The sequence below is a fragment of the Budorcas taxicolor genome, chromosome 11 (assembly GCF_023091745.1).
Source record: "Budorcas taxicolor isolate Tak-1 chromosome 11, Takin1.1, whole genome shotgun sequence".
In the NCBI taxonomy this organism is placed as follows: Eukaryota; Metazoa; Chordata; class Mammalia; order Artiodactyla; family Bovidae; genus Budorcas; species Budorcas taxicolor.
Window position 1 is genome coordinate 70,366,872 of NC_068920.1, and position 12,037 is coordinate 70,378,908.

The following is a 12,037-nucleotide window of genomic DNA, read 5'->3' on the forward strand; positions in this document are numbered from 1 at the left end:
CATGTGATAATGATGAGTTATCCCTGAATGACAGGCAGTCAAAATGAGAAGAGAGAGCGAACACCACCACTACGAAAAGCATCCCTGATATCAGAAGAGGAGCAAACGAGGAAGTAGGCCAATTCTCACCGATTCTTAGGCAAAAAGCGACTGTAGACCTTGCATTTCTGTGCTGCAATCTCTGCTCAGGGAAGAAGCCTATTGCTTGTCTCTTGTTGGCAGCTCTGCTGAAGGAAGGGCTGGGAGTGCCAAGACGGGGCCTCGCACATGGAAAACTCTCCTTGTGCGTGTGAGTGCGTGTGGGACTGTATAACCTATGCTGGGGGTACGAAACTCGAAAAATATGCAGGTTGGTCCAGGGTATGTTGAAGTTGGCCATGTACTACAGCAGATGCAGCTGGTTAATAAAAATAGGTTGTGAGGGAGTCATTTCAAATGACAGCAACAATGACTGAAAAAGCTCAATGAGATGGGCATAGGAAATTCACATTTTATTCAAAAGCAAAACGTAAAAGGAAACAAAATAAAAGTCAACCACAGTCCTTCCTCTAAGCATTCTGCCATTTTAACTGAAGAATGAAAAATAAAATGACCCCAGATTCTTCAAGGTCAAGTAGGTCATCAAATGGACAACCTGTATGTATCAGACCCTCCTGGAATCTACTTTACCAAAGTTGTCATGATGTCCTGTTTTTGAGGTATTTAAAAAAAAATTATTGTGACAGTGGATGACACAAAATGGAGCTTCCTGTTGAATTTTTAAAATATCAACTTTTGTGGACCCAAGAAGAAATTTAGAATAGCACCAACTAAAAACAGCCTCAGTGGCACCGAGTGAGCAAAGCTCCTTCCTTTAGTTTGAACACGAGGGGATACCAATGAGAGGCAGAAGCAATGCTGGGGCAAAGGCTGTGAGGAGCAAGGGAATGAGCCCCCTGCCCACCACGGTCCTGGCCAGTGCTGGGGAGGAAGGAGGCCCATCCGGCCCACCCTGGCCTGCAGAGCACCTTTGGAACTCTCAGAGACATCTAGTCAGCACCCTGGACAGCGGAAGAAAACCGTGTCGGCTATGAGAATGCCTGCCATGTTAGAAGACGCAGGAGCACCCGACTCCTCTTCCTCCAAAGAACCCCCCAAGACCCCTTCACGTTTCCTTTCTTGATAGACCCAAGAGGACACATGTGAAATCAGCGTGCCCGTCACCTCCAAGCCAGGCAGGCCCACTCCCCACCCCAGTAAGAGGGCTGGCTGCCTTCGAGACTTGCCTTTCTGTCTGGCCAGCAAGGGAAGAATAAAACAAAACATAAAAACTGCTCAGAGCAGGTTCTAGCACGTAAACAGAAGTCTAAGGAGACAGCACCAAAAGGGGGGCGGGGGAAGAAGCCAAGAGAGACTGGAGCCCACCTTGTTTTTGGTTGGTTGTGGTTTCAGAACCTTGATAGCACCTCAGCAGGACAGGATCAGGGACAGTCACATTAAAACACCATAGCACCATTTTATTTAGACTATTTCAATTCATAAAAATGCTTCCTAGTCCATAAAACACACTTCAGTAACAAAAGGAGAGAGATTGGTTGAGGCACGTCGGGGCTATCATTTTAATTTTCCGCAGCACTGCCCTGGTGTGAGATCTGGCGGTGGTCAACTTCATGAAGCCTGGCTGGGTTCTCTCAATGGAATCAGGTTACCATCTACTCACTGTCACCCGTCCTCACATACCCAGTGCTGTCGGGTACAAAGCAATTAAGATCTGCTCTTTCTTTCCTTGCTTCAGCACTTTTAAAGTCCCTTGCTCTGCAAACTACTGTTTCCAAAAGAGGCTGGTGAAAGGACCAAGAGGGGCGGGTATGATCTCTTTCCATGCGCACCTGTCATCTTAGTGAGACGGCAAAGCAGTACCCATGAAGCCAGAGTGTGGGAAACCTAGGCCCTGCCAGAAAACACACCAAACAACAACAAAAACAAGAAACCTCAAAAGCCATGAAACACTTCAGTCAAGATTTCTGATGGTTAGATAACGGTTTCTTGAGCTAGCACCAGTTATTTTGCGAGAACCTGCCGCAAAGCGATTTTTTAATTTTAAAAACTTCTTAGCACAAAACTTTGCAAGTACTTTCCTTGCACGCGAAAAAGGCAGGGAAAACAAAAGAAGAACCAACTGTCTGCACTGCATGTGGATGGCATCTGTGGACAGGGCACACTGGGGGAGATGACTCTAGGACTCCATCATTTCTGTTGCTGTACTATTATTCCTAAAACTTGGTCATGCTGTTAGGTTCTTTAGTTGCAATGGCTTTATTTTTCTTCTCATGATAAAAATGTCTGTTAATCATCTTTCAGACTTAAAAAATGATAGTGCCAGTAAAAAATAAAAATTCAATTTTTCTCTTTAAGAAACCTTCAGCAGCAAGGGGGAGGGGATAAAGAGCTGTGCATAGTTACTTTTTAAACATACGTCTAAAGCATGCTAATTTAATGACTGAGATTTGAGGTAGGTTATACATGTAGTGTGTAAAAATCAGCATGGGCTTGAGCATGGCAACAGCACCACCTAATCTCTGAAACACCATTCTGGAGGGCATGGGGACGTCCAATGGAGACTGCCTCTTGACTCACTTCTCAGCAGCCTATTTGCTAATCTAGAATTTATGAACCAAAGGCTGTTTGGGCTGGGGTGGGGACAGACATCACATGCTTTTAGATTGTATTGGTTTCTCCTTTCATCTAATGGCTTTGCTACCAAAGGGTGATGAGGGGAAGAGTCTACTGAGCACACATCAAGGAGATTCATACATGCCAAGTATCAGAATCACCTGGGTTACACTCGGGACCTTCCAAACCAACAGCCAACCTGGGGCTTTCCCGGGTCATACAGACGGTCACATTCTCCAAATGTTTTGTAAAATATTGTATTTCTTGTTTAAGATAATTTAAAATGAAGTTTTCAAGGCACCCCCGCATCTACCTAAGCACGGAGTCAAATGAGACCTGCATAAGAGTACTGATGCGTTAAGCAAAATAGCATTTAAAGGACCCAACTTTTCCTCAAAACTAGAAAATCAGCATGCTCATTAAAGACTCTGCTTCCTTTAGCTTGTCAAACTGAAGGTCAGAGGTTTTCCTATAAATCTGAGTTCTGAATAATTCGAAATCCTGATAAGCTCTTGGGTATTTATTTCAAAAGCAATAATATTTCATTTTTGTCCTGTAAAATAAATGCAACTTTACAGAATATGGTAAAAGTGAAGGCTAGACAAAGCACGTTAAATATTCAGCTACTATTTACAATTTCTCCCACAATTACATGTTAAAACATACTTTTTTCAAGTTGCTGTTTAAATCTAGGCAAAAGTGCTTAAAAAATTTTTTTTCACTATTTACAATTAAAACCAGACCACATAAATGCTTAGGATATCTCACAGCGACTCTCCGCCAGTGCTTCTGGAACAGTTACAGTAAACACCCAGCGGGTCAATTCTCAGCTCTTACACAAGGCACCTGGAAGCTCAGGAACTTGCCTTTAGCATCGTCATCTGATTGTTAAACTCATTTTATGAAGACCCACATCTGAATAAAACTGCTCAATAAATATCTGATGTTTATCTCAGGGTTTGGCTGTCAATCACTGTGTGGCCATATTCCCCTCTGTGTCCTTATGAAGCCTCTCACGCACCACATACATCCACATGGGTAGCTGGACATCATTTCTGCTAATACCACAGGAAGAACAGACACTCCAAGAAGTCTGACTTGCTGTCGACGGATGTTGCTTCCTACCTGTCAGGCCCAACCTCTCTTAACAAATGTCAAAAAAATTAAGCACCACATTCTCATTTCAAAGAACTGAACGAATGCACCAGAATTTTAGAATGGGCATGTTCAAGTGGGTGGAGAGGGGAGGAAGGAAAGGAGAAAATGACCAAATAGAGAAATGGCACCAAATAGGGAGGAAAATCATAGCTACCTGCTGAAAATGTTTGACTCTTGCATTTAAAACTTGTTAAGGGTAGGCCCACTCCTCAAATGATAGCATGGAGGGGGTGGGCTCAGGTGTGAGGCATGCACCATTGTCCAATGTGAAATCCAGGGATAAGGAGATGCGTTCCTGCTGTCACACTGCTGTGCGGAGTTCCCGCGGGTGCAGCCTGCCCGACCAAGGAAGTCCCAGCACAGCACTACAGCACCAGGCTCTGCCGGCTTTTCACAGCTTGGGTTCGACTTCTTGTTCTTAAAGATACAGTAGCCCTTTTCAGTATCAGCATCGACTTTGGAGGCATTTGTTTGTTTGTTTTAAAACCTGCCACTAAGACAAATTCCTTCAGCCAGTATTCATTGGCTAGTCAGCTTGGTGGAAAAAGGCTCCTGAGAACCTCTCGATTCCAGCTCCGTCCCGAGGTGCTGCCGAGGGGACCACGGTACCACGTGACTTGATAGCTAACGGACAGAGAGGATTCAGTGTGGAGACTAGCAAGCTTGAAGCTATCTACTTCCAACCTGGTTTCGGGGGAAATCTATGCCAGCATCTCAGGTGCCTGGCCTGGGGTGCGCCTGCCCCCCATACCCGACTCCAAGCCGGTGACTGGAAAAGGGACCCCAGGTGTTCCTCTACAGATACTCCCATCCTACTGAAGAGGATGGAAGCTGTCCTGAGGGCTCCCTCCCCGAAGGGAAGGGTGTCTGTCAGGGGGACGCAGTGGGTGGCTACAGCCTGCACTTGGCTCATGAGGGGCCGATGGCTGAGAGAACCTCGTCATCTCCCAAGAGGGCCAGGCTCACCGGGCCCAGCACAACTGGGCAGGAATGAGTGCTTCTGGCCTTTCCTGCCGATCGTTTACCATTACAATTGTCACTTAAAAAAAATCCAATAAATACACATTTTAAATGGAATTTAAAACTACTCCTTTGTGAAAGGACACTATAAACTTTCTTTCCATTATTGTGATATACAAGGATAGAGTTTTAAAAACAAGAGAAAATAAAAGCCCCCCAAACAAGGGAGGAAAAAAAAAAAACCAATGTGGAGATATAAATATTAAGATCACGAAAAAAATCACCCGACAGCCGTAGTTTCTTCTTCAAAGTGCTGGGGAAGTTGGGGGGGGGGGGGTGGGTAAGGGTGGGGCGGGTCAGTTCTGAGGTTTGGACCATAAATACATATATATGCGTATCTATATATGTATATATAGATAAAAAGACTTCTGCACCCCCAACCCGCCCCCAGGCGTGAGGGCGAAAGCACCACAGAGGCAGCTCGGGCCGGGCCCGACGCTGAGGTACGCTGGCTCCCTGGCACCCTGGCACCTAGATCCAGCGGCTGTAGGGGCCGGTGACCTTCGTGTAGGCGTAGGAGGACACGGTGACTGCTGAGTCCGTGGGCACGGCCAGCGCCTGCCGGGTGGGGACCATCCCCTTCTTCTCCTTATGCTGGGACTCAGGGACCATGGCGCCCCCCCACTTGCGCTTCTTCCCGTAGAGCTTGGCCTCCTGATGGCCCAGGCCCAGCCGGGCAGCCTCCTCCTGTCGTGCCCGCGCCCTCTCCGCCAGCTGCTTCATCTTGGCCTCCCAGAGCGCCAGCCCGTGGTTGGGCTGGTTGAGGTTCTTGTGCTGGTAGAAGACCAGCGAGATGCGGGTGGGGTGGCAGCGGTTGGGCTTCTTGAGGGGCGTGGTGGCGTGCAGCTCCCGCCGGGCACACTCGATGAGGATGGAGCCGTGGGCGGGGGCCACGGCCACGCCGCCGATGTTCTCGTCCAGGAAGTTGTGCTCGCTGTCCGACCACAGCTCCTCCTCCTCCTCCGCCCCACCGGCGCCCTTCTCCTCCTTCACCATCCCCTTGTTCGGGGACCCCTCTGTCGTCCCCTCCTCCAGGCTGAAGGGATCCCACAGCTTCTCCTCGGACTTCAGGGCCCCAAACAGCTTCTCACTGGGGCCCAGGGGCATGCCGAAGGACTGCCAGGCTTTGTCCAGCTGGCTCGCCCCCGGGGTTGGAATCCGCCCCTCCTCCCCTTTCAAGGGGCTCCACAGCTTGTCTTGGAATCCAGGACCACCTTTCAGGGCGGAGCTGAAATCCCCTGCCCGTACCCCCCACGGCTTCTCAGTCAGGCCGGGCCCAGCCAAGGCCGAGGCGTTGCTTCCAAACTTGCAGGGGCTCCACGGCTTGCCTCGCAGCCGTCCCCCAGGCTGGGGGGCTGGCTGCTGTCCCTCGCCAGGAAACAACCCCCACTGATGCTGGCCATCAGGGAAGTGGGAAGGGGTCAGGCAGGCACCCCCAAAAGAACCGAGCTTATCAGGGATAACAGCAGAGCTCTCCACAGGAGGGAACACGCCCCAGCTGCCACCCACGCCGTTAGTCCTCTTGGGGGACATGCTTGGGCCTCCTGAGTACTGTGCCCATAGATGACTGGGACCCCCGTTCTGAGATGCCTCAGGCAAAGGTGTTTTGCCCATCTTGCCAGGCTCTCTGGATACAGATTCAGTGTGGAGCAGAGGGTCTACTGGCTCTTGCTTGATGGATCTGTTGTAGCAATTGGAGCTCTGTGCAAAGGGAGACGGGTCCCTGGACACTGGGTGGATCTGGGGGGCCTTCGGAAGCAGATACTCCTTGGGGCCTGGATAAGCAGGCTGCTGGTGGTGAGAAGCGGGGTGGTGGGTATCTGTGGGAACAGCCTGACCGGGCAGCTCGGCAAACTCAGCACCACCGTAGGCCGGGCTCAGGCTGTTGTGCAGAGCGTGGAGGTCTGGCTTCTTCTCAAAACTGCTGCTGCTGCCACTGTGCCCCCAGGCACCAGCACCCAGGAACTGAGAGGGGAAGACCGGGTTACTGGATGGGAAGCCGTAGTAGCTGAACGCCGGAAGCGCGTACTTGGAGTGGAAGCCGTTGACGGCAGCCAGGCCAGGCTGTGCATAGTGGGAGTGGCAGGAGTACACGCTGTTCACGCTGTACGGGTCGGAGGGCCGGCAGCTGCCCAGCACCGAGTAGCTCTCCACCACCGTGTTGCCGCTGTACTTGAAGGAGCTGAAGGGGCTCTGCGGCTCCACCTTGAGGGAGGGTTTCAGGCTTTGCTGGGACAATCCACCCTTCAGAGAAAGGCCTGAGGAAGACAGGAGGTGAGACAGAGAAGGAGCACAGAGAACCACCGCCACAGAAGCTTCCTCTTCTCCTGAGAGATTTCCTCAGCCAGGCAGGCAAGACGTGTGAGGCTGGGCTTGCTCCTGGCACCGCTCAGCTTGGCCTGGCCCCGAGGAAGCCCTGGGAGAGCGGCTGGCAGAGTTCTCGGCCCCCCAGCCCAAGCAGACCCCCACCTGTCCTCACTGAAGCGCCCCTGTGCCAGCTGCTGCAGAGATCAGGGCTGCCCCACACCGAAGGCCCTGCTGCCCCGCTGCGAGGGGAGAGGGCGGGCTGGGGGACACTCAGCTGCCCTCTGGGAAGATGGGGGACCTCTGTGCACTTGTCTCCCAGGTGCCTCCCATCAGGTCTGGGGTCCTCTGTTGCTGACTGACAAAACTGATGGTTCAGATGGCTGAGAGATTCCAGTACTTTTCTGTCTGGAATTCTATCTCAAAGCAGGAAGAGGGGTGGTAAGGGGCCCCTGACCCGACGGCGCTGTGCCACCCCTGCTGGGCACCCTCTCCCCACACACCTGGGTCAGTGGTGATGCCAGCCAGCTCCAGGGCCTCCTGCTTGATCTTCTCAGGAGTGCTCAGCTTCTCCTTCTGAACCTTCTTCTTCTCGGCTGCCGCCTTCCTGGCTTCAAGCTGCCGCTGGCGGCAGGACTTGGCAGGCTCGGGCAGGCGCCGGACCTCACGGGGGAAGGCGGTGAGCACCTGGATGGCCCCACTGCCCACCTTGGCGTTCTGGTTCTCCTCACTGCCGAACTCGTCTGTGCTGGCCATCTTGTACAGGGGGAGCACGTGCAGCTGCTCGTCCTCAGGGATCTTGCCCACGCAGCGATTGTCTTCCTTGGTCAGAGTGCAGACCTGCCTCAAGCAGAGAGAAGGGCTTGGGGGAGCCCGACACTGAGAGGGAGGGGCTGAGCAGCCCACATACAAGGCTGTCCCCTTCCCCAGACAGTCCCAACCCCAGCTATCCATTATCACTTTTCAGAGTATCTAAAAAGCACACTTGTCTTGGTTTATACAGTAACGGTATCACCAACATTTAGAGTTTGCTTGACAGTTTTCAACGCACATCCATTCACTTTGCCTAACAAGGCTGAGAGGGGATGAGATGACTGGCTCTGGGTCAAACAGCCAGAAAGGGACCAGGTCAGGACAGGGAGACATGCTCTGCCCTCCACTGTCATCACTGCCAGGACATGTTATTACCCAGACCTTGGAGCTTCAACCACTGTCCTTCTTGCCCTCAACACTCATCTCCTTTTCTTCTTAAAATTGAAAATTGTACGTGCTGGTGGTAGAAAATTTACAGCAACACAAAGGACATGAAAATTAGCTCCATAATCCCACCCACTAGAAATAACCCATACATATACTTGGTCATAGACATGTTCACTGTTTAATAATTAAATAGGATCATTTATGCTATGTACGTGCTGTGTGCTTCGTCACTCAGTTGTGTCTGACTTTTTGCAACCCCATGGAATGTAGCCCACAAGGCTCCTCTGTCCACGGGATTCTCCAGGCAAGAATACTAGAGTGGGTTACCATGCCCTCCTCCAGGGGATCTTCCCAACCCAGGGATCGAATCCAGGTCTCCCGCATTGCAGGCGGATTCTTTACTGACTGAGCCCCCAGGGAAGCCCATATTATGCACAGTTTTAGAATAACCTTTTCTTACACAGTATATCTTCTTACATGTTAGATATTCTTTCCCAATACGATTTAAGAGCCACACTATATTATTCCATTATATCAATGTGTTAATCTCCTTAACTAATCCCTCACGACTATTTAAACCTGTTTCTCATTTTTTCCTATCGTAAGTAATACTTCTATTCTTTCACTGAATTTTCTAAGATACTTAATTCCCTGGGATAAACACTATGAAGAACCCAACTGCCACATACTACCAAACTGTGCTCCAAAACGATTTAGCATCAATGCTTCACTCACACTGGCAGAATTTTCAAATTTCCTACACTTTTGTTGACATTTTTGCCATTCATTTAAAACTTTTCACTTGTTATCAAAATGTATCTCGCCACTGGAATATGCTTCTCTGATTACTAAGGCGGTCTGATTTCTTTCTGTTTACTCTTTTTACTCTTGTATTGACTGTATTTTATTTTCTGAATTTTTGATGTTCTAACATTTGGGGCCTTGATCTTGAAGGGACTGACCCTCCCTAAGACTGCACGCTCAGTTGCTTTAGTTGTGTCCGACTCTTGGCGACCCTATGGACGCAGCCCGCCTGTCCATTGGATTCTCCAGGCAAAAATACTGGTGAGGGTTGCCATGCTCTCCTCCAGGGGATCTTCCCAACTCAGGGACTGACCTGCATCTCTTACGTCTCCTGCGTTGGCAGGTGGGTTCTTTACCTCTAGTGACACCTGGGAAGCCTAGCTAATTCCTATAGGCAGCAAATGACCCCCTGCCAATGCAACTTTGATACATAAACCAATCTATCCCACCCCAACCATCTCCTTTATCAAACTCTCACACACCAAATACTCTCCCTGTCTTAAATCACCCCACAGAGACCACCTCTAAAGCCCAGAGCCTGAAGAAATTATTCAAACTATCCACCCTAAACTTACTCAGCTTATTTATCCTGCTTTGCTCATTCCGCTTTATGAAATCCCCAATAAAGCTGTGGGCCATTCTCTCCCCTCTCTGCCTCCTGACCAACCCTACTGCTGCCCAGTAAGCTGCCAAATTAGCACGCCAAAGGCTGTAAGTGTCCTTATCCTGGAGCCACTGCACAAAGCTGTATTGAGGACACCCTCCCTGTGGTTTATGGAAAGGAGTCTGAAAGTACTGTCCATCCGCAGGGGACTGGCAAGTAAACGGTGACAGGGCCACACACAGAGCCTTACAACATGCTGAAGTAAACTGATATCCACCAGCCCAGAAAGCTATCCACCGCCTGCTCCTGAGTTCAGGGAAGCAAGGTCATGGAACAGCACATCCACCTGTGTAAAATGTATACAGCTGTGCACACATACACACATATCCAGGTATCTGAATGGATGGCCATCACACTGCTAACACAGGTTATCTATCAGACGCCAGGCAATTTTTACTTCATGCTTTCTCATATTATTAAATTCTTTTTATAATAATTGTTCAGGTAGGAAAAAAACCCACTATTCATTTTGGAAAAAACTTATTTTTCACTTCATTCTGGAAGAGATGGGATCCAAATAACCTGACTGTGCTCTTATCTCCCAGTGGTCTGTCCTCCTTCCCTGCTCCTTTCCTAACCCTGAAGGGCCCCCTCCTTCTCTGTATTTCAGCTACAAAATCCTCACAGTGCAGTGTAGACAGAAGCCTGCCTCATCTTGCTTTTTGGTCTTGAACATGGGGAAGGGGGACAAGATGGGGAAGTGAAATCCTAGGGTTGGGCCGTTCATCCCATGGGGTTCTGATCCTAGGAGTTCCTCTTTAGTTGAACATGCCAGTGCCCTTGTCTCTTCCACAGCCCCCTGGGGGCCCTGTCTCCCAGAGCCTAGGTAAAAAGCAGAGAAGAGAGCCACATCACTCCTTCCAGGGTGCCCCCACCCAAGCCCAAACCTCCTCCCTTCTCCATCTTGTACTCACTCTTCTGGGACCTGCATCCAGGCTCATGGCCCTAATTATGCACTGAGTGCTCTCTAGTCTCACCTCCATTTCTCTAGACCCTTCTTTTTCCCAGCCTACTCTACATTTCCGCCTGGACATCTAGCAGGCGTCTCAAAACAGAATTTTCTTCATGTTTAAAAGAACTTTCTAGTTTTATATTGGAGTACAGCCAATTAACTACGTTGTGATAGTTTCAGGTGGACAGCAAAGGGACTCAGCCATACACATACACGTATCCAGTCTCCCCCAAGCTCCCTTCCCACCCAGGCTGCCGTAACATTGAGTAAAGTTTCCTCTCCTATATGGTAGGTCCCTGTTGGTTACCCACTTTAAATACAGCAGTGTGTACCTGTCCACCCCAAACCCCCCGACTATTCCTTTCTCCCATCCTTACTCCCCAGCAACCGTAAGTTTGTTTTCCAAGTCTGTGAGTCTGTGTCTGTCAAAATAGAATTCTTGATTTTCACCCTAAACTGGTCTTCTCCTGATATTCTACATCTCAGTAAATAACACTAACACTTGCCTAGTTGCTCAAGCAATTCACACAGCCCATGTCCAGGCCATGAGCAAAAAATACCCTCAGCTATGCCTTCAAAATCATCTCAAACCTGTCCAATTACTCCCCACCCCAATTCTCACTTCTGCCCAAGCTCTGTCTGTCACCTCTGGACAACTGTCCCGGCCTCTACCTGGCCTGCTTGCTCTGGTTCTCCCCCACCCACCCCTACTGCAACATGTTTTATTCTCCATCTGCAGGAGCAAGAGAGTGCTTCTGACTTTATAAGTGAGATCTTAGCATTCCCAGCTGAAAGGCCTTCCAGGGCTTCCTATCACACTCAGAGCACAACCGAGAGCCCTCCCATCCCCCCATGCTCCCTGCGACCCCAGCCCTGCCTGCCCCTCTAATCTCACTCCTCTGAGCCTTCGCCTGTGCTGGTCCTGGAGCTCCCCACCCCCACCCCCACCCATTCGGTCCCTTACGTCCACATCTCTGCTCAGGTGCCCATTCCCAGACAAGGCTCCCTCCACTTCATCTAAAATAGCGTCTGTGCTCATCTCATCCCTTACCCTGCCGTATCTTCTCCTCACAGCCTTCACTGCTACTGGACATTATATCACATACTTGGGCAGCACACTGTCCATTTTATTCCCCAGCATCTAGAGCAGTATCTGGGGCACAATAAACATTTGCCCAATGAATGAGTCAAGAGACTGTTTGGACTTAAATCCAAGTGTTCAGAGAGACCTGGAACCACACACTTCAGCTAACTGGGGCACACTAGGTGCCCAAGAGGCTGCA

At 49.9% G+C, this 12,037-nt stretch overlaps 1 protein-coding gene across 1 annotated transcript in view; it reads right to left on the reverse strand.

Annotated features, from left to right (window-relative positions):
- Window positions 1-5,301: 5,301 nt before the first annotated feature.
- TET3 (tet methylcytosine dioxygenase 3) overlaps window positions 5,302-12,037 on the reverse strand; it is a 101,452-nt gene continuing 94,716 nt past the window's right edge. The window contains exons 10-11 of the mRNA XM_052649277.1: window positions 7,638-7,974; window positions 5,302-7,088 (exon numbers count right to left, since the gene is read on the reverse strand). Of these exons, the coding sequence (XP_052505237.1) occupies window positions 5,302-7,088; window positions 7,638-7,974 (2,124 nt within the window). The remainder of the gene's footprint in view (window positions 7,089-7,637; window positions 7,975-12,037) is intronic.